Source organism: Phyllobates terribilis, unplaced genomic scaffold (assembly GCF_046119375.1).
Source record: "Phyllobates terribilis strain yellow unplaced genomic scaffold, ASM4611937v1 Scaffold_5__5_contigs__length_657084704, whole genome shotgun sequence".
Taxonomy (NCBI): domain Eukaryota; kingdom Metazoa; phylum Chordata; class Amphibia; order Anura; family Dendrobatidae; genus Phyllobates; species Phyllobates terribilis.
Genome location: NW_027362765.1, coordinates 194037449 through 194065094, shown reverse-complemented (window position 1 = coordinate 194065094; position 27646 = coordinate 194037449). Strand labels below are relative to the sequence as shown.

The window sequence follows — 27646 nt, the reverse complement described above, 5'->3', positions numbered from 1 at the left end:
CTGTATGGATTTTTCCTTTAGTTAAAAAAAATAGAAAATAGAAATTAATCAATTAAAATTAAACTAAAAAAATCGGAATAAAAAAAAAGCACATACAATTTGGCTATTACTATGTCATGTGTTGTTAAGTCACAGCTGGTGGTCGAGTGGGTCATCAGGAATTAAATGCCACCAGTTTACCAATCATAGACATTAGACACAGTGGTAATTTTATACAATGGCAATATAATGGATTTTAAAATAATAGCAAAGTCTGACCACCACCCATAAGTGAAAAAGGATGTGTCTGTATGTTTCTGCTTGAAGACACAGTATAGATGTGCTAAGTAGCTGGTCTAGTTTTAATATTTCAGTGTGTCCACTAAGAAAATGGATGATCAGTATCAAAAAGTCTTTAGACAGAAGTAACAGTACAAGGGTAATACTATGAGGTTGAAAAATCCAGATTCCCCTGTCCGGAATAAATCATAAAAAATAAGAATGTTCACCAGCATCGATAGAAAAAATCCATTACCACCTCTGTAAAGGCTGATATGTGGTGCTAGTATGGAGCTCCAATAAAACCTTTTTGAATTTCTTTCTTCGGACTCTGGTGTATTTTCCTCTTCTTCAGATAAACAAAGTACACTGCTCAAATAAATAAAGGGAACACTCAAATAATACATCCTAGATCTGAATGAATGAAATATTCTCATTGAATACTTTGTTCTGTACAAAGCTGAATGTGCTGACAACAAAATCACACAAAAATCATCAATGGAAATCAAATTTATTAACCAATGGAGGCCTGGATTTGGAGTCACCCCCAAAATTAAAGTGGAAAAGCACACTACAGGCTGATCCAACTTTGATGTAATGTCCTTAAAACAAGTCAAAATGAGGCTCAGTATTGTGTGTGGCCTCCAAGTGCCTGTATGACCTCCCTACAACGCCTGGGCATGCTCCTGATGAGGTTGCGGATGGTCTCCTGTGGGATCTCCTCCCCGACCTGGACAAAAGCATCCGCCAACTCCTGGACAGTCTGTGGTGCAACGTGACGTTGGTCGGCCATTTTGGATCCAACTTTATTTTTTCCAATGGGAAGAGGGTCATGTGACACATCAAACTTATTGAGAATTTCATAAGAAAAACAATGGTGTGCTTGGTTTTAACATGACTTTATTCTTTCATGAGTTTTTTACAAGTTTATGACCACTTATAAAATGTGTTCAAAGTGCTGCCCATTGTGTTGGATTGTCAATGCAACCCTCTTCTCCCACTCTTGACACACTAATAGCAACACCGCAGAAGAAATGCTAGCACAGGCTTCCAGTATCAGTTGTTTCAGATGCTGCACATCTCGTATCTTCACAGCATAGACAATTGCCTTCAGATGACCCCAAAGATAAAAGTCTAAGGGGGTCATATCGGGAGACCTTGGTGGCCATTGAACTGGTCCACGATGACCAATCCACTTTCCAGGAAACTGTTTATGTAGGAATGCTAGGACCTGACACCCATAATGTGGTGGTGCACCATCTTGTTGGAAAAACTCTGGGAACGTGCCATCTTCAGTGCATAAAGAGGGCAACACATCATCATGTAGCAATTTCAGATATCCAGTGGCATTGAGCTTTCCATTGATGAAGAATGGCCCCACTAGCTTTGTACCCCATATACCTCACCATACCATCAAGATACGAGATGTGCAGCATCTGAAACAACTGATACTGGAAGCCTGTGCTAGCATTTCTTCTGTGGTGTTGCTCTCAGTGTGTCAAGAGTGGGAGAAGATGGTTGCATTGACAATCCAACACAATGGGCAGCACTTTGAACACATTTTATAAGTGGTCATAAACTTGTAAAAAACTCATGAAATAATAAAGTTACGTTAAAACCAAGCACACCATTGTTTTTCTTATGAAATTCTCAATAAGTTTCATGTGTTACATGACCCTCTTCCCATTGAAAAAAATAAAGTTGGATCCAAAGTGACCAACTTCAAAATGGCCACCATGGTCACCACCCATCTGGAAAAGTTTTCCCCCTTCCATATACTAATGTGCCACAAACGGGAAGTTAATATCACCAACCATTCCCATTTAATTTAGGTGTATCCATAAAAATGGCCCACCCTTTATATACGCAGTATACAGTTAGGTCCATATATATTTGGACAGAGACAACATTTTCTAATTTTGGTTCTAGACATTACCACAATGAATTTTAAACAAACAATTCAGATGCAGTTGAAGTTCAGACTTTCATTTGAGGGTATCCACATTAAAATTAGATGAAGGGTTTAGGAGTTTCAGCTCCTTAACATGTGCCACCCTGTTTTTAAAGGGACCAAAAGTAATTGGACAGATTAAATAATTGTAAATAAAATGTTCATTTCTAGTAGTTGGTTGAAAACCCTTTGTTGGCAATGACTGCCTGAAGTCTTGAACTCATGGACATCACCAGACGCTGTGTTTCCTCCTTTTTGATGCTCTGACAGGCTTTCACTGCGGTGTTTTTCACTTGCTGTTTGTTTGTGGGCCTTTCTGTCTGAAGTTTAGTCTTTAAAAAGTGAAATGCATGCTCAATTGGGTTGAGATCAGGTGACTGACATGACCATTCAAGAATATTCCACTTCTTTGCTTTAATAAACTCCTGGGTTGCTTTAGCTTTATGCTTTGGGACATTGTCCATCTGTAGCATGAAACGACGACCATTCAGTTTGGCTGCATTTGGCTGGATCTGAGCACACAGTATGGCTCTGAATACATCAGAATTCATTTGGCTGCTTCTGTCCTGTGTCACATCATCAATAAACACTAGTGACCCAGTGCCACTGGCAGCCATGCATGCCCAAGCCATCACACTGCCTCCACCGTGTTTTACAGATGATGTGGTATGCTTTGGATCATGAGCTGTACCACGCCTTCACCTTACTTTTCTCTTTCAATCATTCTGGTAGAGGTTGATCTTGGTTTCATCTGTCCAAAGAATGTTCTTCCAGAAACGTGCTGGCTTTTTTAGATTTTTTTTTAGCAAAGTCCAGTCTAGCCTTTTTATTCTTGATGCTTATGAGTGGCTTGCACCGTGCAGTGAACCCTCTGTATTTACTTTCATGCAGTCTTCTCTTTATGGTAGATTTTGATATTGATACGCCTAACTCCTGGAGAGTGTTGTTCACTTGGTTGGCTGTTGTGAAGGGGTTTCTCTTCACCATGGAGATTATTCTGCGATCATCCACCACTGTTGTCTTCCGTGGGCGCCCAGGTCTTTTTGCATTGATGAGTTCACCAGTGCTTTCTTTCTTTCTTTCTTAGGATGTACCAAACTGTAGATTTTGCCACTCCTAATATTGTAGCAATTTTTCAGATGGGTTTTTTCTATTTTTGCAGCTTAACGATGGCTTGTTTCACCTGCGTGGAGAGCTCCTTTGACCGCATGTTTACTTCACAGCAAAACCTTCCAAATGCAAGCACCACACCTCAAATCAACTCCAGGTCTTTTATCTGCTTAATTGAGAATGACATAACAAAGGGATTGCCCACACCTGTCCATGAAATAGCCTTGGAGTCAATTGTCCAATTACTTTTGGTCCCTTTAAAAACAGGGTGGCACATGTTAAGGAGCTGAAACTCCTAAACCCTTCATCCAATTTTAATGTGGATACCCTCAAATGAAAGCTGAAAGTCAGAACTTTAACTGCATCTCAATTGTTTTGTATAAAATTCATTGTGATAATGTCTAGAACCAAAATTTAATAAAATGTTGTCTCTGTCCAAATATATATGGACCTAACTGTATATCATCCTACTCTGCACCATAATTCCAGGAGTAGGAATGGTGAGATGGTCCCTAATGAAGGCCTCTTCATGGCATTGTCCACATTGCGTTGCTGTCCTGCTGCAGAATTATTTTGGCGCCAGATGCCTCCCTGGTGTTATGGTTTTATGAATAAGTATATCCTGAATATATTATATAGTGGTTATAGCCTGAAGAAGAAGTGTGTATATAGATTAAAAACAACGCATTTATACAAACTTCTGCCTTTGGATTTTCAATCTACTTATCAGCAGCACAGAAATATTCACGTTTTTTCTCCCAAGTCTATTGCATCGGTCAGATGACCTGTCGATCTGCAGCAGCTTGAGTTTTATATCTTTACATTGTTGTGTGATCACATTTCTATAAGGTTAGCATAGCATAACCTATTATTAAAATTTCTGTTTTGTAGGGTAAGACCCTATTGCGCTTTTCTGCTCCTCAGCTGCTGTATATATCCCTGGTGTTATGGCATTATGGATAAGTATCTGCCTGTATTTCTCAGAATTAAGGACACCATTAATCCTGACAAAATTCTGAAATCTGATGAAATGCAGCCCCAAACTTGCACCACCATACATCAGTGTTGCCTGTAGACACTCATTATTGTATCTCTTTACAGCCCATCGGCAATCAAACTGCATTCTATTTTGGCCAAATATTTCACATTTTTACATATCAGTCCTGATCACCTGATGCCATTTTTCGACCCTCCAAATCCTATGTTTCGTGTATAGTTGAGTTACTTTGCCTTGTTTCCATGCAAAAGGTATGTTTATTTGGCCCTAATTCTTCAATGACATCCACTTCTAGCCAGATTTCTTCGAACAGTACATGCGCATAGCTTAGTCCCTCTAGTTGCTGCCAGTTGTGACCTGATGGCACTGCTGGACATTTTTCCACTGTTGAAGGGAAGCATGAAGTGTCTTTCATCTGCTGCACTAAGTTTTCTTGGCTGACCACTGTGTCTATGGTTCTCGACACTACCAATTTCCTGGTGTCTTCAATGTATATACATATATATATATATATATATATATAGAGAGAGAGAGAGATAGAGAGATTGCTACTTTAGCTATTATACCATATGTTAATCCAGTAGAAGGAATATGCGCCTGCAGTCAACCAACACATCTGTCTCATCATTTTAGCTACCAGCGCTCCACACTGCAAGAGTTAGGCAAACAAATTGAATGTAATTTATTGTGGATGAATTGTCCGCATTTTATGGCCCTGATCCTAAATGGTTCATTGCCAATTTCATCTTTTAAAATGTCAACAAAACATAAATAACTGGAACTCACTTACTTAGAAAACATCTTCCATTTACACATGCTTTTATTTTTTTACATAGTAGTTTTGGCAGGAAAGACACATATTGCAAGTAACGCTTCATTTATCTGTTTCCATCAGCCCTGCTCTGGATCTGCAGTCAGCCAAGGCCACAAAATAATTTGGAATAATTTGTTGCTTTTCATAAGGAGCGTTTTATTTTTTTTTGGACTCTGGAATGGCACTAGTTGAGTGCTTTAATATCAAAAGAAAAAACAGTAGTTAAAGCAAAAATATATATCATATATCATCTTGTCTTCGGTTGCTTAAACTAAATAAGAGTAATTTTTTTATAAACAAACAGCGCCACTCTTGCCCAGGATCTGTGTTTGGTATTGCAGCTCAGTCCTGCTGAAATGAACAGAGGTGACACGCCATAGCTAGTTCAGCCCATGATCAAAATGCAATTCAAAATAAGTGTGTTTTTGGCTAATTTTTGCAGCGTTTTTTACTTGCATTTTTTTCACATGCATTGGAATGGCCGTAACACACTGCAAAAATGCTTAAAGAATTGACATGCTGCAGATATGAAACGGCTTCAAATCTGCAAGGAAAAAATAAGTAGCGTTTACATGAGACTTCAGAAATCTCATTCCCTTTGCTGGTACTAGGAAATGCTTCAGTTTTTGTGACAAAACCGCACTGAAAAACCGCGACATAAGAGCATCAAATACTTAATGTGTGCACATACTCAAACTTTATTAGCCAAATTGCACAATATTATTTATGTCGTTGGGGATAATTGTAGAGTGGATCTGTTTGTCTACACTAATAGAGATCAATTCAACCCAAAAATATCCCATATGTTAGATCCATATCAATTAACAGGGACAGCACTCCAAATGCAAATTAGAATCAACCAAATCCTGGGTCAAATCCATGTGAACAAAGGAGTGAGAAAGAGAAGGCGACAGCCCCTGATGAAGCAGGGCGAAACGCATGTTGGGGCATGGGGATCCAGGATCCAGGCAGCAATAGCTAAGTATATTACTTTTTTCAGCTTGAAGCATTTCTCATAGATTTACTGACATCTTTTATTATTATAAAATTGTTTTTGGGGTCCAGGGTATACTCTCTCCCCCTATCTAGCCTTGTTACATTTTGGGAACAACACAGAGAACCCTGAGGGGAAGAGGGGAAACCCTCCCAAATTGCTCCACGCCCTACTTATCCTGGCAAAAAAACAAAATACTTAAATATTGGCTAGACCCCAACATCCCCCCATTGAAGAGCTGACAGCTCAAATGAAACATTTTATGGGAGTGGAGCAACAGGACACCCTTAGCAATAAGGAGACGCAGGCTGGCAAATTTCTTCTAAAATGGAAGCAGTTTATTGTAAATTGCTGCTCGTTAGATGAAAAAAGGAAAATGGTGGAACCCTTCACTTCCACAGCCTGGTACATTCTGGAAGACCTTAAGGATAACCTAGGACCACTACACCTAAATTAAGGGCGAGAGAGAGAGAGAGTGGGATGGAGGGATCATTTGGTAATGGTCTATAATACTGATATAGGTGGTCTAATCTAACAAGATGGCTTAAATAATTCAGAGTATCAACAGGATTACATACTGATTAAACTGATGTAAGTTAAAATGTTATTAAGTTTTTATATTGTTTATATTATTTACATTGCTTTGCTTTACCAATCAAACAAGTGACAATGATCACTTTATACCCTGTCTGCGAACAGTTATTTGATTATTACCTTGATTTGGTATGTTATGTTCCTTTTTGAAAATATTAATAAAAACTATATATTAAAAAAAATGTTGTTTTCTCCTAGCTCAAAATATGTACATGTATTTGGGGTTTAATATTATTTTTCTCAATAATTATATTTCCCATCTTTGTACATGTGCTTCCTTGTTACTTATGCTATACATATGATATCACTTATTTATTTCAAAGTGATTGCCGTCACACCTCTTGAATCTCTACTTGCCCCCTCCTTTTTTTAACTGTCTTGATATTTTTGTACTATGTTTATTTTTAATACATTTATAAAATTCGTTTTTCTATTTCATACAGGGACCATGTCTTTCTTGCTCCTTTTTTCACCTAGGTTTAACCCAGGATTTGTTTGTTAGTAGTAGAGAGCAGCATAATATAACACATCCACCTTAAAAAAACAATTATCTTTTTGTAGTCTGGTATCTGTTTTTATGTTTTAGAAAAACAAAATGCTGAAAAATAGAACTGAGATTTAAGCATTTTTTTATATTTCAGCACATCTCCCTGGGTGTGAATGCAGTAATTGGCTGTTTGGTGTGCACTGCATCCTAAGTAATCAAATGGTGTATACTGACTTTGATTGTATAGCAGTACAATATAGTAATGTGTGACATGCAGAAGTAGTGCTGATTCCTCCCAGCAACTATAAGAGTTAACACAGTCACAAGAGACAGGAAGTGTTGTGCTTCAGAAGCATCCAGCAACTAGAGGGGTTAACAGTCACAGGAGACAGGGAGTGTTTAGCAGAGCCCCAGGGGGATTGTGGGGAACTTGTTTATCAGTCTGGCTGGAGCCTAAAAGAAAGGTGGTGTGTGATCTGTATCTCAAAGAAGGCAAGTGAACAGGATTCAGGTCATGAGTGAAGCTAAACACAGGTCAGATAGACTCACTGAACTAACAGTGCAGAGTATTATCGGGCAGAAAGATAAGGACTGGAATGAATCATGTCACAGGGATCATCTCCCTCATTAAACCCTCCCCCCTCCATCTCCATGCAGGATAAGGAATGCTGTAGACTATTCTGTCCTTGCAAAGGAAAAACCTGTGGTTGTGTATGCATAAAAGTGTGCTGCTAAGAGATCTAATCTATGCTGAATTATGCTACCAAAGAGACTAATGTTTCTGTGCCTGCTTTAACAGACTGTACTGTGGTGAAGCCTGTTGCTTCAAAGAGTTAAATGGTACTGGCCATACTTGATTATACTACACTGTTCAACTGTTTATGAAGACTCTTGTCAGATCTGTCTAGTCAGCAATTGAATCTATCGTGTGCCTGAGAGAAGCTGCAGCCTATGATTGACCTGGGTAACGGATCCCCAGGGATTCCAACAAATTCATGAAACCCGTCTCGCCCTATCTGAGCCTAGAGGCGTGTGTGTAACAAATGCATTAGATTTTTTTGCGGAAATTTCTTACAATATTGACAGCATCAATATCGGGTGTAGCTTATAGGGGGCACAGTGATAGCACTCATACCTTGTCCTGATGCCTGAACTGTTTAAAGGCATCTGTACCATAAAAGAGGCCACCAATGTAATAAGTGGCGTATGGTACATGAAGTTGGAAGCGGGGGGTTATAAATTTTGCATTGGGACTCAGAAGGACAAATTACATCATCCAATACAAAAAAATGAAGAATATTCTTAATTAACTCTTTTTACCATTTTATTTATTCATATTTCATAGTTTCCAAAAGTGTTCAGGATTCTTAACATCTAAAAACGAGATATTACATTACTCCCCAAAAATAGAAATACTCGATTAACATTGAAACTACACCGCATTCCAAATTATTAAGCAAATGCTATTTTTCTCTGATTTTCCTAAATGGTCGATGCAAATGAGTCAGTATAATATTCAAAATATCAACCATTAGAGTATAAATCACATTTTCTTGGACAAACCGCCCAATGATAACAGTATTTTTTCAAAACTAAAAAAAAATTCAAAATGCACTGTTCCAAATTATTATGCACAACAGAGTTTCCAAACATTTTATAGGTTGTAAAGAACTGAAAATGGTCATTGGTTGAATTTGCAGCATTAAGAGGTCATATATACTGAAATGAAAAGCTTTTTCAATCAAAAACATCTTAACAGGCCAAGTTACATGTTAACATAAGACTCCTTCTTTCATAGTACCTTCACAATTCTTGCCTTCATTGAATTTGTGAGTTTTTGGATAGTATCTGCTTGAATTTCTTTGCACGATGTCAGAATGGCCCCCCAGAGCTGCGGTTTTGATGTGAACTGCCTAAAGGGCCTATCAGCTCTCTCCTCATGGTTCTGGCTCAAAACATAACTCTGCCACCTACTTGCTGACAATGCAGCCTTGTTGGAACAAGGTGGCCATCCACTATTCCATCATGACCATCCAAGGTTACACAACACTTATCAGTAAACAAGACCTTTAAAATCTGTTTTCATGCATGTTTGGGCCCACTACAACTATTTCTGCTTGCGAGCACTGTTTAGGTGTGGTCGAATAGTAGGTTTATGCACAACTGTAAGCATCTGAAGGATCCTACACCGTGAGGTTTGCTGGACTCCAGAGGCACCAGCAGCTTCAAATACTTGTTTGTTGCTTTGTAATAGTATTTTAGCAGCTGCTCTCTTAATCCGATGAATTTGTCTGGCAGAAACCTTCCTCATTATGCCTTTACCTGCACAAATACGTCTGTGCCCTTTATTAGCCACAAATCTCTTTACTGTATGATAATCACGCTTAAGTTTTTGTGAAATATCTAATATTTTTATATCTTTTCCAAGGTATTGCACTATTTGACGCTTTTCAGCAGCAGAGAGAGCCTTTTCTTTCCCATATTGCTTGAAACCTGCTTAATAATATGGAATGTCCTTCTTAAGACGTTTTCCTTAAATAAGGCTCACCTGGAAAACTAATTATCACAAGTGTTTGAGATTGATTTCAGTGATCCAAAGAACCCTGAGACACAATGCCATCCATGAATTCATTTGAAAAGCCAAAAATTACATCTTTATGAGACTTAAATCCAATTTCCACAATAATTTAGGATGCAGTGCATACTAATGAAAGCGTCGGCTAAACTGCGCTTCTTGCACGTTTATTGCTTACTTTTTATATCTTGTTGGAGAGGCATACTGTACCTGATTTGGATGTATTTATTAATCTTGATTGGCTCATTAATGACATTAATTCCTTAGATCCCAGCTCTCGTATAACGTTATGGAGCCTACGGAGCAGACACAGTCAGGTTATACGGCCCTCTGCTGGGGCTAGTATAACACAATGATACATGCGTTGCAATTATAAAACAAGACTGAAGATTAAATATGCTTTAGGCTTTTCCAAATGGGCCCAGGAGACGCTCACAATGAAATGACCTCCTATTCCCATATTACTGATGCACCATCTCTGAAGTTACCGACACCATGCTAGTAAATCCTAATCAGAAATAGCTGCTCTTTTTTCTTCATAATAAACATCCCTCATATTAATATATACGGGAAATGATTTAAGCTTTCCTGCATTTGTTACGTAACTAGGAGAAGGAAAAAAGCGAGGAAAGACAATCCAAGCTGCATCTATATGCAGGAAATTCCACTTCATTCTGAAGTGTCTTTCTCACCAGCCCTCGACTACAAAGGCAGCTTGTAATGTAACTGACCAAAATAGATCTGTTGTAAGTAACCTATATGTGTGTTTGAGGAAATAATGGGATTTTAGATATATTGCTTCTGGTAGTTATAAAAATCTTACCATAAGTAAGAAAGGCAGCAGAAAAATCTGCCATTGCCTGATTCTGGAATATATAGCGTTATAGAGGGTTGTACATTTGGCACCATGTAAGGACCATAGATGATTTACAGAGACGTAATATGGCAGTATGCAAGAGCCCCACAAATTCAAAGGTTGACTCTATGACTTATGCTAAATGGAGACGGACAAGTGCTGTACTGATGGCAAGCATCAGCCTATGCCATGTACAGAACATTGCACCCTTTAATTCTCCTTCTAGATATTCTAAAATAGACAATTTTCAACAACATGTCCTGATGTTAATATAAACGGTTCATGAGTCTGAAAGGCTCGGAAGTTCCCACAATGGTCCCTACCATCCACATGTGAAAAATAGGAATTTTTAAGAAGTATCCCTAGTCTGATATGAACATGGCCTACTTTCCTTGGTAAAGTAGGCTTATATTACTAGTATAATATAATATTTATTTCACTTATATAGCGCTATTAATTCCACTGCACTTTACACACATCATCAACATCCCTATTGAGGCTCACAATAAAAATTCCCAATCAGTATGTCTTTGGAGTGTGAGAGGAAACCAGAGAACCCAGCGGAAACCCACGCAAAGACGGGGAGAAAATGCAAACTCCTTGCAGATGTTGTCCTTGGTGGGATTTGAACCCAGGACCCCAGTGCTGCAAGGCTGCAGTGCTAACCATTGAGTTGAAAATAGCAGTTGTCTCAACATTTGTACACTATACTGTGTGGTCCCTTGTTCTATATTACAGAATCTTAAGGGTATGCTAAAAAAGTGTTTTTTGGTGTGGATTTTATTGCAGTAAATGCTTGTTTTCCCCATCAAAATCCATAAGAAAAATGCCTAAAAATCATGCCCCATTGACTTCATAGGAAAACAACATTACTACTCACACAGCCCCACTTGTTGAATATTACTTTTATAACTTACTTGTCACTTAGAGGTTTCCGGATGGATTCCACCCAAAAATTACAGCAGGAAGCATCATTCTGATTAACCATATTGATTTAATAGAATTTGTGTCTTGGATTTCTTTCATGGAATCTGCAGAAAATACGCATTGGAAAACTTTCTTTGTAGCTATAAAGTCTTTCTCCAAGGCCTTATACATGAGTTGTACGGAGTCATAATATAGCACCTGTAGAAGTCCATAGCGTCAAACCTTACTGATTTCACAAGGAGAAATTGTGGTGATGATCTCCTGTCCCCTAATACAGTGGCATAAGAGGAATCAGCAGTAGATATAGTGCCTCCATATTCAGTACTCGCACCATTGATATCCTGCTCCCAATGAAAAGAATAGGCACACTAAGGCCAAATTCACACATTGAGTTTTTGGTGAGTTTTTTACCTCAGTATTTGTAAGCCAAAATCAGAAGGGGGTAAAAAATACAGAAGTGGTGACGTGTTTCTATTATACTTTTCCTCTGATTGTTCCACTTCTGGTTTTGGTTTATAAATACTGAGGTAAAAAACTAACCAAATACTCAACATGTGAACGTGGCCCAAATCAAGACTTGAAATGAAAGATGCTTTCAATTAATAATGAAAATTTAGCTAAGATGTGTTTTTCTAAACTTTACTGCTACATTGTTTACATGTAAAGTATTAGTAGTGTTCAATCTTTCTTCTATAACTTGACTTGAATTATTACTTTTCATGGTCTGCTTCATATGGTCACATTCGTAGGTTTTTCTAAAATCTTTTCCTGTCTGCTACACTGCCTGTGATCTGCTGAGGGTCACTGTGGAGAGAAGCCGGCTACCTACTAGAATTTGACACCTTCAGAGAGAACCACCTGGCTTATCCTTGTGAAGGGTCTAGCATGACATATCAGATTGTTGGCATCTCCTCTGCTGCTAATGATATACTCAACATCTTGAATCGCACGAACATGTGTTCTACATTAAGATGCTGTGCTTAAGAGTCCTAATCATTGCAAGCCAAGGTACTAACTTGATACAGGTGCCAAAAGAGGGGCACAATCTGCTCACATTTTATGCAGTGTGTGCCAGTGCTAAAGTATCAAATATACCACATACTGTTTTATATAAACTGAGCTGAGTGCTAAAAAAGAAAAGATTAAAATCCATTTTGTGTAATAGATTCCAAATACATTTCTCACAAGGTGATGCATTTTACAGTTATATCAGCTTTATGGTTCAGACACACGAGCAGTACAACTCCATACTATCTCCGTGCCATAATACAAGTCTGTGGACCTAGTCTGCCCTCCCGACCTCCTATATCATCATGAGGCATACTGAGAGTTTACCATAAGATTCAAGATGATTAAAAAAATAATCATAGCTTGCGCTGAGGTCCCACAGAGATATTCTCCCTAGAAGCATTGACTTATATACAATGCCTTAAAGTTAATAGATGATGGATATATAGATAGATTATGGATGTATAGGTAGATAGATATGATAGATCAATAGATGATTGATAGATAGATACCATAATTAGATAGAAAAATACTAGAGATGATAGAAACTAGATAGAGAGATAGATAAGTATTAGGTAGGTAGCAGAAACAGACAGACAAATAGATATATATGGATAGATAGATACTAGATATATAACTATAATAGATACTAGATAGATATAAATATATATAAATAAATATGATAGATACTACATAGAGAGATAGATAGATAATGTGATAGATGGATAGATACGAGAGATACTAGATACATACATTTATTTTATTTATTTATTATTTATTATTATAGCGCCATTTATTCCATGGTGCTTTACATGTGAAAAGGGGTATACATAGCAAAAACAAGTACAATAATCTTGAACAAAAAAGAGTCACCGACTGGTACAGGAGGAGAGAGGACCCTGCCCGCGAGGGCTCACAATAAATATGATAGATACTAGAAAGACAAAATGAGATGCAGCACCAGCTAACCAATGTGTGGGTGCAAAGCTTCCCAGGCAAAGCCAAATCCTGTAAATATGTACACTGCTCAAAAAAATAAAGGGAACACTTAAACATCAGAATATAACTCCAAGTAAATCAAACTTCTGTGAAATCAAACTGTCCACTTAGGAAGCAACACTGATTGACAATCAATTTCACATGCTGTTGTGCAAATGGAACAGACAATAGATGGAAATTATTGGCAATTATCAAGACACCCTCAATAAAGGAGTGGTTCTGCAGGTGGGGACCTCAGACCACATCTCAGTACCAATGCTTTCTGGCTGATGTTTTGGTCACTTTTGAATGTTGGTTGTGCTTTCACACTCGTGGTAGCATGAGACGGACTCTACAACCCACAGAAGTTGCTCAGGTAGTGCAGCTCATCCAGGATGGCAAATCAATGCGAGCTGTGGCAAGAAGGTTTGCTGTGTCTGTCAGCGTAGTGTCCAGAGGCTGGAGGCGCTACCAGGAGACAGGCCAGTACACCAGGAGACGTGGAGGGGACTGTAGGAAGGCAACAACCCAGCAGCAGGACCGCTACCTCCGCCTTTGTGCAAGGAGGAACAGGAGGAGCACTGCCAGAGCCCTGAAAATGACCTCCAGCAGGCCACAAATGTGCATGTGTCTGCACAAACGGTTAGAAACCGACTCCATGAGGGGGTTGTGCTCACAGCCCAACACCGTGCAGGACGCTTGGCATTTGCCACAGAACACCAGGATTGGCAAAGTCGCCACTGGCGCCCTGTGCTCTTCACAGATGAAAGCAGGTTCACACTGAGCACATGTGACAGACGTGACAGAGTCTGGAGATGCCGTGGAGAGCAATCTGCTGCCTACAACATCCTTCAGCATAACTGGTTTGGCAATGGGTCAGTAATGGTGTGGGGTGGCATTTCTTTTTTAGGGCCGCACAGCCCTCCATGTGGTCGCCAGAGGTAGCCTTACTGCCATTAGGTACCGAGATGAGATCCTCAGACCCCTTGTGAGACTATATGCTGGTGCGGTTGGCCCTGGGTTCCTCCTAATGCAGGACAATGCCAGACCTCATGTGGCTGGAGCGTGTCAGCAGTTCCTGCAAGATGAAGGCATTGAAGCTAGGACTGACCCGCCCGTTCCCCAAACCTGAATCTGATTGAGCACATCTGGGACATCATTTCTCGCTCCATCCACCAACGTCACGTTGCACCACAGACTGGCCAGGAGTAGGCCGGATGCTTTAGTCCAGGTCGGGGAGGAGATCCCACAGGAGACCATCCGCAACCTCATCAGGAGCATGCCCAGGCATTGTAGGGAGGTCATACAGGCACGTGGAGGCCACACACAATACTAAGCCTCATTTTGACTTGTTTTAAGGACATTACATCAAAGTTGGATCAGCCTGTAGTGTGTTTTTCCACTTTAATTTTGGGGGTGATTCCAAATCCAGGCCTCTATTGGTTAATAAATTTGATTCCCATTGATCATTTTTGTGTGATTTTGTTGTCAGCACATTCTGCTCTGTACAGAACAAAGTATTCAATGAGAATATTTCATTCATTCAGATCTAGGATGTATTATTTGAGTGTTCCCTTTATTTTTTTGAGCAGTGTATAAAAAAGGAATAGCAGCACTCCAATTTCCCAAAAAAATTAGGGTGTTTATTCTCCCAACATGGCAACGTTTCAGTTCATGTGTGAAACGTTCTCGAGCAAAGTAGAAGTGCATATCATCAGATATATATAGCCTGGTACTAGTGACGCGTGAATGTTCTTGGATAAGGGTTTATCCGAGCAAGCTCGGGTCCTAACTGAGTATTTTCGGCGTCCTCGAATGCTATATTCGAGTCACCGCGGCTGCATGTCTCGCAGATGTTAGTCAGCTGCAACACATGCAGGGATTGCCTAACAAACAGGCAATCCCTGCATGTGTTGCGGCTGTCGAACAGCTGCGAGACATGCAGCCATGGCGACTCAAACATATCTGACGAGCACGTCAAAAATAATTGGTTAGGACCTGAGCCTGCTCGGATAACACCTTATCCGAGCACATTCACGCGTCATGAATAGGTACATCAGGTAAGTGAATAATCATAAATAATATCTCAAAATACAAAGATATAAAATGATTTGTGTATTACATATAATTTCATATTTGAATAAATATTAATCCCTTATCACAGTGTCATGGTCCAAACTGCGTACCATATTCAACAGTTATTAAAGTGCGATGCAAACATAATTACGCAAAATAGGACACGTGTAGAATTAATCACAATCCAGACTCACTCCATCAGAAGTTCAAATATCAACACCGCCGGCGTCTAACAAACTTTACTGCGCATGTCTGTGACATAATCCCTCTCAGCAAGAAACACCACACATGTGCATGGTCGCACTGAAGCAGCCGGCGCCATATTGGTAAAGTCAGTGCATACGAGTGCGCATCTCCACGCAGGCGCACTGCTCTCTCAGCATAATTTTATGAAGAAACATCCTAAGCGGTAAAAACAAACCCCACATGTGTTTTGGCTCTGTAGAGCCCTAAAATTACAAAATATAATAAAGCTAATATATAGGAACATAAAGCACAATTTGACCAAATATGTCCAGCGCAATTGTATCCAGTACAGTCAATATCTCCAGCTGTAATTTCAAAGTTGCTTCAAATTATGAGATTAGTCATGCATTTCACAAGACAATCACAGATCTATAAAAAAAGAAAAACTAGAAAATTATGAATAGCAAAAATATATATATTTTTTTTATCTAGATAGATACTAGATAGATACGATACATAATATCTATATACTAGATAGAGAGATAGGTTGATAGATAATGTGACAAGATGGATAGATAGGTTCTAGATAGATCGATACAAGAGACACTAGATATAAAAATTACGATAGATACTAGATAGATAGATAGATAGATAGATAGATAGATAGATAGATGTAAAAATTGGAAAAAAAAATTATTATAAAATGCATTGAAAGGGGTTTTAATGCAATGATTGAGGACGTGAGTTGTAAAGGAAAACATAAAGTTAATAGGACCAAAAGATTAGATCCCAAAGGGTCCCCAATTACCGAACTAGATACGTTCTGTAGCTTTGGTTGTAACCTGGATATGTATGTAAGTTGGAACAGTGCGGGGAAAAAAAACTAATATCTCAACGCTGACAACTCCAGCCAGCACTCTGCTCGTACAACACCATCTGGTCCTCTTCTCTTCTTTATTGGGCACACCATATCTCTAGCCTCTTCACTGTAGGTCAGGACTTAGAGCCATGTCCAGGTCTTGGAGGTTACTGTGCGTCATAGGGTCGCAACGTCGTGGGCCTGGAATGATGGAAGTCTTGGAATTGTGGCATGTGACGGTGGAAATAAGAGGACCAGATGGCAAACAGCAAAATGGCCAGAGAGGTATCAGGGTTTTTTTTAACCAAAACTCAGTTTTCTGACCGGTCCTTCTCTTTCTGTCGTTGGGCATGCTGTCCAGCTCTAGCCTCTTCTCTATAGACCAAGACTGCGTCCAAGCCAAAGCTTTCTGCATGTCATAGAGTTACGATGATGACGTGACCTTATGATGCACAGTGAGCTCCTGTATGGACACCGTTGGGATTCCTGGTCTATGGTGAGAGGCCGGAGATGCTGCACGCAAAGGCGGAAAAAATAGGATGGCGGCTAGAGAGTCAGTGGTGAGGTGAGTACATTAGTTTTCTTTTTTGAACATCCAATATTTGTAACTTGGGATTGTATGTTAGGTCCTGATAATTCAAAGACCACCAAAAAGTTAGATTTTATTTCTTGGTTCAACTTCCTATGTCCTATCCTTGGAATAATGCAGTGTATTAGTGCATTCCTAAGAACCTGAGTGGTAGAACCCTAAAATATTATTTTCTGGACTTGGAAAATGTGAGTAATGTTTAATGAAATAGTGAGCTTGAGGCTGTGTGCCCACGTAGCATTTTTCAAGCGTATATGCTGCGGAATTTCCGCAGCGTAAACGCTTGAAAAACGCATGTATATCCGCACCCCATGGTCCCCAATGGCATTCCGCAATGGCAATGCCCATGCTGCGGATTTTTCCACAGCGTTTATGCTGCGTTCAAAAATCCGCAGCATGTCATTTAATTTTGCGTTTCCGCAAGCAGAATTGCCTTTGTCCAATGCATAAAAAATGCAAGGCAATTCCGCATGTGGAAAACGCGTGATAAACGCGCGAAAAATGCGCGATAAACGCGTGCGGAATTCCGCATGCGTTTTTCCGGGAGAGGACTTGCAGAAATGAAGCAGAAATTTTCTGCTTCATAAATGCAACGTGGGCACATAGCCTTAGTAATATTTTTGAAAAAAAAATACCTTTTAATTTCTGAAATTTTATAAGAAAAACTGAATGTTAGTATACTATGAAAGTGGCTTTCACGTATATTTCTAGTCTTACCGTCCATTAGTTTGAACTGTACTTTGGCCTGACTACAACATTTTGTTGATCTTCATTTTTGCACACTTCAAAGTAATATTTTTCTTTCCACCTCGACAGAAGGTGCAATTTCATCACTGGTGCATGACTATCACAGGGTTTACGAGCAGCAAGAAGCAGCTTGAGGTGTGATCTCTGCTGGGCTTTACTGTGCAGAATCCAGATGCGGCCTCATTTGTGATCCAATGTGTGAGTCTTTTCATGTGGAGCATGAGGAAAACACAGTGGAAAGAGTCTCGCACTTAAAACAATGGCTTAGAAAAAAAAATTTCAGATGAGAGAAAATATTCCATTAGGATGGCTGCAGTATGTCAAGGAGTTCCAAGGATAGTAATGTAGTAATGATATCATACGGCAAACGTCTGGGAGGCTGTCTGAGTACATTTGCAAAAATCTGCTAACTTTCAATGTCATATTTTTCTGTGGGGCTGCTCTACGTTTCATGCATCAGAGTAATGAAGAAGACGTCTCTATAACATTCTTATTCTCTTTATGGCTTCATTGCATGTATTTTTTTAAGTAAACCTACATTAATAAACTTACAGTTATACTCAGCAAGGTGCATAATATAGACAGGGGCACCCACAGAAAAAAATGATCAGGGTGGGAAAAGTGCTTACTTGTCCCCTCCACCTATTGCTTGTGCAGGAGAAGAGTTTTTAGAGTTTTGGTTGGTTCTGATTTGTGATGAACGGATCTTTTGAAATTAGAATTTGCGCAATTCTCAATATTGGAAAATGTATTTGATCCCTTGCTGTTTTTGTAAGTTTGCCCACTGACAAAGTCATGAGCAGTCTATCATTTTAAGGGTAGGTTAATTTTAACATTGAGAGATAGAATATCCAAAAAAAATCAAGAAAATCACATTGAATAAATTAGATACATTTTTTTGCATTTTGCAGTGAGATATAATTATTTGATCCCCTACAAACCATTATGAGTTCGGGCTCCTACAGACCAGTTAGATGCTCCTAATCAACTCGTTACCTGCATTAAAGACAGCTGTCTTACATAGTCACCTGTATAAAAGACTCCTGTCCACAGACTCAATTAATCAGTCAGACTCTAACCTCTATAACATGGGCAAAAGCCAAGAGCTTTCTAAAGATGTCAGGGACAAAATCATAGACCTGCACAAAGGTGGAATGGGCTACAAAACCATAAGTAAGATGCTGGGTGAGAAGAAGACAGCTGTTGGTGCAATAGTAAGTAAATGGAAGAAATACAAAATGACTGTCAATCGACATCGATCTGGGCACTATGCAAAATATCACCTCGTGGGGTATCCTTGATCATGAGGAAGGTGAGAAATCAGCCTAAAACTACACGGGGGGAACTTATTAATGATCTCAAGGCAGCTGGGACCACAGTCACCAAGAAAACCATTGGTAACACATTACGCCTTAAAGGTTTAAAATCCTGCAGTGCTCACAAGGTCCCTTTGCTCAAGAAGGCACATGTGCAGGCCCGTCTGAAGTTTGCCAATCAACACATGGATGATTCTGTGAGTTATTGGGAGAAGGTGCTGTGGTCAGAAGAGACAAAAATTGAGGTCTTTGGCATTAACTCAACTCACCGTGTTTGGAGGAAGAAGAAGGATGAGTACAACCCTAAGAACATCGCCCCAACTGTGAAGCATGGTGGAGGAAACATTATACTTTGGGGGTGCAAAGGGGACATGACGACTGCACCGTACTGAAGAGAAGATGGATGGGGTCATATATCGAGAGATTTTGGCCTACAACCTCCTTACTAGCGTTGAGCGAATTTGTTCGGCATTTCAAATTTGTGTTTGTGTTCGGGGTTCCGGCTTGTTCACGCCAAAAAATCGGCTCCGCTCACGAACATCCCTGATTTGCCACGCTGTCACGCAGATGTTATAGAAAACTTATGGAGGGAGTTGAAGCTCCGAGTTGCCAAGCGACAGCCTCAAAATCTTAATGATTTAGAGATGATCTGCAAAGAGGAGTGGACCAAAATTCCTCCTGACATGTGTGTAACTCTCATCATCAACTACAAAATATGTCTGACTGCTGTGCTTGCCAACAAGGGTTTTGCCACCAAGTATTAAGTGTTGTTTTACAGAGGGATCAAATTCTTATTTCTCACTGCAAAATGAAAAAATTGTATCACACCATATCTCTAGCCTCTTCACTGTAGGTCAGGACTTACAGCCATGTCCAGGTCTTGGAGGTTACTGCGCGTCATAGGGTCGCAACGTCGTGGGCCTGGAATGATGGAAGTCTTGGAATTGTGGCATGTGACGGTGGAAATAAGAGGACCAGATGGCAAACAGCAAAATGGCCAGAGAGGTATCAGGGTTTTTTTTAACCAATACTCAGTTTTCTGACCGGTCCTTCTCTTTCTGTCGTTGGGCATGCTGTCCAGCTCTAGCCTCTTCTCTATAGACCAAGACTGCGTCCAAGCCAAAGCTTTCTGCATGTCTGTAACCCTCATCATCAACTACAAAATATGTCTGACTGCTGTGCTTGCCAACAAGGGTTTTGCCACCAAGTATTAAGTGTTGTTTTACAGAGGGATCAAATTCTTATTTCTCACTGCAAAATGAAAAAATTGTATCTAATTTATACAATGTGATTTTCTTGATTTTTTTTTGGATATTCTATCAATTTTAAAAATAACCTACCCTTAAAATTAAAGACTGTTAATGTCTTTGTCAGTGGGCAAACTTACAAAAACAGCAAGGGATCAAATACTTATTTCCCCCACTGTAGATGAGTGGAGAGATCCAAATTCAATCTCAAAGTGTTGCGAATTTCATGAAATTTGACTTGAATTTGATCTTTTGTAGATCAATCCGCTCATCTCTGATTCTAATACTTAAGGAGACAGGACATCTGCTTTGGTTCATACTGTCCATGGTGATCAGGGGAAGGGCTTAACTTGTTTTTGTGGCCAGATTCACCTAATAGTTGCTTTGAAGCAGTTTGACAATTGGTGAAAATTAGTTATGAGGTGAACATCCCTCATTTAAGAAAGGCAACTTATAGAAATCTATGCTATAACCATTTCATTTGAGCAGTGAATATCTCCAGAAATTAGAACTTCTGTGATACAGATTATTGAGTTTTTAGACAAGAATAGTAACCAATAATATACAGAGACTGTCCAATAAAGTATATCCAAATGTTTGGATTGGTAAATGAACAATGCCTCGCCATAAAAGTATTACATTTTTGTGGATGTGCTATAGTAGCTTTGATTATCATCTTCTGACCGGTTCCTCTTACCTTGATAGGATGACCTTGTATAGGGATATAAGATATATGTAAAGGGATCCATGCTACTGCAAAGTTAAAGTGCCACCGAAAAATTAATCACTAGTATAGAAAAATCTTTGGCACAAATAGAAGATAATTGATATAGGTAGATTTATTGAGCCCAAAATAATGCGAGACAGATTATGTCCAACGTTTCGTCCGTTATGGCCTTTATCAAGGTTATCTGTCACAGGTGCTCATCTGTAATAAATCTGTAAAGAGGTGAGTCCAAGTGTGGTGGGTATGGTGTGCGGTCACTTATTGGTTTTTCATGCGTTGACTACCCTCACTGTTGATTGATAGCACAGGCTTTTCTGAGCTTTCTCTGCACACAGTGCTATTCAGACAAGCCAGTGCTGTCAATCTCTACTGAGGGAGGCGGAGTATACAAAAGCAGTGGGCGGAATGGTGCACTGAGCCTCTTGACCACACCAAGGGTGCACCCACAGATCTAATTAGCATATCTGATTACATTTTATTTCTGCAGAACAGAGGCAGCACTGAGAACACTAAATATGCTATCTTTATAGGGGCTCTGTCTCCTACATGCTTATGTCTCTAGGTTATACAGTCAGTTTGGAATGACAGACCCCCTTTAAAAGATGATCTAACTCTAGATTTAAAAAGAACCTGTCATATTCTGAAATGCTATTAACTTGTAAATAGATTTTTTTAGATTGATAGGTTCATTTACAGGTTTATAGCATTGCAAAGTTGTCTGGCCACCTTACCAAAAGTGTAGCAGGAGAAAATGAACTTTGTCCCTCCTGAAAGCTGCTGGCTGTCAATCATAGAGGTGCACCCAGAACGGTTATAGTCATTCCTCTGTACACAGTGAGTGGCGACTTTAAGCATAACCGATACTTTGAGTGACAGCTTGCTCTGCAGTGCATCTGTAAGAAGAGAGCTGTCAATCAAAGTGCCAGGGCATGCTTACAGCTGACACTCACAACATTGTGAGCTGTGACTTGAGCCACTCCGGGCTTTCAGTAAGGTGATAGGGCAGCATTGGAACACTATTAACCTGCAGATTAACCCTATATCTGAAGGTTAGTCACTTTTGGGGACAAGACAGTTTCTCTTTAAATCTTTGACTCATTGACCTTAGATTGGTGTATTAATTCAATGGTTTATTACTGTAGACTAATCAGTCTACTGTATATCAGTTTCTTACATGTCTTTGTGTTTACTCCTACACAGAAAATGGAGATACTGTCACCAAACCAGAGACAAACAGCAAAGCCAGAAAAGAGAGAACGGCCTTCACTAAAGAACAACTGAGGGAGCTAGAAGCTGAATTTGCCCATCATAATTACTTGACCCGGCTTCGAAGATACGAGATAGCTGTGAATCTTGACCTCACTGAAAGACAGGTAAGTCTTATCTGATGTATTTTTAGATGGTGGAAAACCCTGTTGTCCATAGCAATGGTTTAAACTGTCTCTTAAAACACTAAAATCATCTTTACATACATTCTGATTGATAAAAAATAAACTTACTATAGGTCAATGGGAACTGTATACAGCTATATATAGATCAGACCTCTAGCTGAGGCTTTTTCTTGTGGAATATACTATATACTGAACATAAAACAATAGGTACCCTTTAAAAAGGACTGTCATCAGGTCAAAAGAGGCAAGTTTATGCTCTTATTTTATTGCTGCTCACGAGTATTATATTTGTTTTTTTTATTATTCCGCCATTTGGTTCCAGAGATATGAGCTTTTTTTATTTGGTCCTACTTTTAATGGACTTTATCAAGGGGGTAGTGCTCACAGGGTGATAATGCAGAGCAGCAGAATGTCACACATCTAGAGAATCCTATGAACCACACCCCCTTATAAAACAATAAAAATTAGCACTAAATAAAAGGCCCATATCTCTGTTACCGTGTGTCAGAATTAAAAAAAAAAAAAGCAAAAAAGAAAAATCTAAATAATCAGGGGATTAATGGGAATAAAATAAGAGCAAAACTGTTTTATATTGACCAGGTGACAGGTCCTCTTTAAAGGGAATCTGTCACCACATTTGACTTATCAAAACTATTAATATGGACATACAGGTTATAAACTGCTGATTTGACCAGTGTTAGACATGTAATGGCCGCTCTCTGCTCTCCTGATCTCACTGCAGAGCTGTGTATGACTATACCTAACACATCTGCAGGTTCCTCTCAGCCTCCATCTCACAGGCAGACAGGGCTGCAATACAGCAGAGCTCAGAGAGCTGCAAAAAATGTGTTTGCAAGAAGACCAATTTCATTTCTCCTGTTCTGTGTTAGTTACTTGTCTCACACTGGTAACTCCCCCTTCATGTAAAATAAGGTCTGGAGGCCAAGATATCTTTTTAGACAGCATCCTCCCCGTAGACAGGAAGAGGTAATTTATATAAAGTGATAAAAGATAATTTCTCAACAAGACATCTGATATGAGGCATACAGGGAGGACTTTTTTCAGCAGTCTATAACCTGGATGCCTATATTAATAGCTTAGATAGGTCAAACAAAGTGACAGATTCCCTTTAGACCAAAGGATTCCAGCACTGAGTACATTAAAATCTCATTGCCCTCTGATTGGTTTCTTGCTCATATCCTTATCCATTACTATGGATAGAGTAGCTTTGATCAGGATTTCTGGCTTAAGCATCTTCATGAAGTTTATTTACTAGGATTGGAGATCCTATTTAACCTGTTGCAGCACAATACTGTAATACTATAGTGCTGGTGGGAGAAAGTGCACTCACAGCACCTAACTTATGGCACACTTTCAGTAGTGGGAGGGTGGCTAACAGTCATAGCTGCACTTCCATGCTATAGGTTGGTAGTCTACATGTTTAACCTCTTTTACGATGTGCTCATAGAAAAGGTAGCTCATGGAGGGTGATATCCCTTTATGAGCATCACAGAGATTCCTTGTGAAATGTTTTATTCATATAATGTATGGGCAGAAAGTTAATGGTCCATTGAAAGACCCTTGTGCTATCAATTATCTCAGCCAGTGGTAGGGCATACCTACTTATGCTCCAGTAATTGGCTACTTATTTAACTTACATACAGACTGTATGTATATGATAGCATACTACAAAGCAAAAAATATAAATTTAGGGTTAGGGCTAGGGTTTGGGTCAGGCTTAGGGCTAGGATTTGGGTATGGTTTAGGGTTAGCTTTAGGGCTAGGGTTAGGGCTAGTGTTGTGGCTAGATTTATGTTTATTGCCAAGGCTTAAATTAGTGTAATAAAATACTCACATAACAAGCGTAATAAAAAACAAAAGTATAAACTTTTTTTTAACAATGTACACATATATTTTTTAAATATTTGCAAAAAAGTAGCAACAAAAATAGAAGGCCAAAGGGCAAACTATTATGTCAGTATTTTCTTACTATACATGTGCTTGAGAGATAAGGGGTTCAATACTTACAGGTAGAAGGTATTCTGGTAGTGCTATTGGTCCTGAGTTAGCAGGCGCAAAATATTTGCCTTGTCACCAGTGTTGGCAACCCATGCTATGCCATTGTCTTTGACTACTGATAACCCAAGAACTCCTGCATGTTGGAGCTGGTCTTAAATTACCTAACATTGTGTCTGTGTTGTAATATTTATTTTGCTTTTGCAGGTTAAAGTCTGGTTCCAAAACCGAAGAATGAAGTGGAAACGGGTCAAAGGTGGACAACCAGTGTCTCCAAATGATCAAGATGCAGATGACTTAGACTCTACAGCATCTCCCAGCTCTGAATAGCATGGTTCCAATGTACTCCATGAACTTTACTATCTCATACTTTTACAAGAAAATACTCCAAGTCTTCCAACATTGATCATACTGGTTACTAGCTAGTATTTTTTTTCCTTTGCAGACACATTTATTATATGTTTCTCATTCAAGGACATAATGGGTAGGATATTGGACCTCAGATAATGCATCATCAGACTATTCAGTTCTTTGATTATCACATTTTCATCATTTTCCCAAGTTGTAGTTGTAAGATGTTAAGGTATCTTGAACATCTTTGTATACGGAAAAGCTATATTATAATTTGTATTGTAATAATATTTTTTTTACTAGTTTTCCACAAGGTTCCTTTATCCTGAGGATGAAGGTGCATAAAAACCCATATCGTATTTTTCATGTACAAAGTATTCATCTCAGATTTTATAAGTATTCAACTGAATAAAATACCAAAATAATTCCTTTTTTTTTTGTTTTACAAAAATTGAATGTTCTTGTCTTTTTTTTTTTACGTAGTTTTTTAATTGTATTAAATTACAAGAAATACTGTGCCAAGCTTTCCATTTATTACAAGTTTTTTTTATTAATAAAATGTGCTGTTTGCAAGTAGTAGTAAAAATTTATTCATATAAATATTGTATCAAAAAAATCCATTGCTGACCTTCAGTGGGTTGTTCATTGCTGGACTCTTTCAAAAACAGTTTCTTGTAATCAAAACTGTACACAGTATTTTATCCCCTACTTGTAATTCACACACTTCACGGTAAGTGTTATACGTGATGCCCAACAACAGGTTCCTAAATAATGAGACATACAGTAGCTACAAAGTTCTATAATTTGAAAGAAGACATATGGTCCATCAAGTTCAACTTTTTTCCACCAGTTATACATTCTCTATCACTAGATTATTTGTAACCCACAATGCCATTTGTTGTGAAAAAAGTATCCAGCTCTTTTTTGAAAGTTGTTATAGTGGAGATCCCCAATCTATGGCTCAGGATACACATATGGCTCGTGGGCCAATGATGTGAGAAGTCTAGAAACAGCTATGAAGAGCAGGTCTCCAGATGGTGATTTTGTGAGTAGCCCTGTGCAGAAGAGCAGATTTGGATTCACATATACTGGCAGAGGGGGTAATATTTTCAGCTAGACATAGGATGATTCTGTCAGTTAGGCCACGTTCACACTTTCAATATTTTACATCAGTATTTGTAAGCGAAAACCTGGAGTGGGTGATAAATACAGAAGTGGTGACGTGTTTCTATTATACTTTTCCTCTGACTGTTCCACTACTGATTTTGGCTTATAAATACTGATGTAAAATGCTGAACATGTGAACGTGGCCTTAGAGGGTTGCTTGAAGCTTGATGCGAGAATACATCTTTGGATTCGGCGTCTCTTTGTCTGCATTATGCTATTCTCAGATAACGTAGAAAAAACCTGTCGCCAGATTCCCTTTAACATCTCTGGGTCTGAGGGAACAGTTTTTTCTATCAGCCCCATAGCAATGGATGGATTACTAGTCAAGCATATGCACTATAGCTCCATACGCACAGGGAACTCTGGGACCTCCAATCTTGGGATCCCTGAGGGTCTCAGCTGTCAGACTGACAGTAATCCTATATTTATCACCTATGAAGGAGAAGAGAGATACGTATGTGATACAGTATGCAATAAAGGTGCATTTACATGCATACACAGCTTTATCACTATTTTAGATGTGATGCTAAATGTGGCCTGTCCAGGAGGCTTGTAAAGCGTGGCTTGTACAGGTGAAGCCCATGGTTTCGATGTGCTTCACATGTACATGTCATTTATGTCATTGCAATACAATCGCAATTTGTGATGCAACTGTGTGTATTTTGTTGGTATGACAGTGCAGCTTCTTAGGCCACGGCCCCACTATCAGTATTCGGTCAGTATTTTTTCTCAGGAGTGGGAGCCAAAACCAGGTGAGGAACAATCAGAGAAAAGGAATAATAAAAAAAAGTCAAAAATTCTGCATTTATCACCCACTCCTGGTTTTAGCTCCCACTCCTGAGAAAAAATACTGACCAAATACTGATAGTGGGGCCGTGGCCTTAGTGATACAACACTGATAGCAGACAAAGAGGGGGACTGAAAATGTAGGCAAGAAATGGAGGCAGCATCGGCACTTGGGGGCTGATGCTCAGTGAATTGAGCTCTGCAGTGAATCTGCAGATGCTACCTAGGGTCGGGACCTCGTGCGTGTCACATTCCTTGTGCACAAAGTACTTACAAGGGACAGAGTGGCCCAATGGAAATCTGACTGAAAGGGCTAGTAGTCAGTTTGAGTCTTGTTTAAAATAATATTATTTAGTTAAAAAAAAAGTGATACATATGAAAAATGAAATGTAAATTATAAATCTTTATTAGATCTTGTGCAAACAAGTTGATTATATGGAAGTGTGATATCAGTAATAAAATCAGATAGTACACTGACAGCACACTGACCAGTGTTATTCAATAGGGCTGTTTCGATGTCAGTTTCTAACATGGACTAGGTGTCCATGTGAAAAAAATTGCAGTATGGACTATTTTCCTCCATATGTGGGATGAGTCTTGCTCATTCAATTCTATGGGTGCGCAAAAAAAGCCCAAACC

The 27646-nt window shown here is 39.1% G+C and overlaps 1 protein-coding gene across 1 annotated transcript in view; it reads left to right on the top strand.

The window, feature by feature from the left end:
* The window catches only part of MEOX1 (mesenchyme homeobox 1), a 62098-nt gene extending 36504 nt beyond the window's left edge, over positions 1-25594 (top strand). Inside the window, exons 2-3 of the mRNA XM_073681145.1 lie at positions 22497-22669; positions 24911-25594. Coding sequence (XP_073537246.1) covers positions 22497-22669; positions 24911-25033 — 296 coding nt within the window. The 3' untranslated portion in view covers positions 25034-25594. The remainder of the gene's footprint in view (positions 1-22496; positions 22670-24910) is intronic.
* The last annotated feature ends 2052 nt before the right edge of the window (positions 25595-27646 follow it).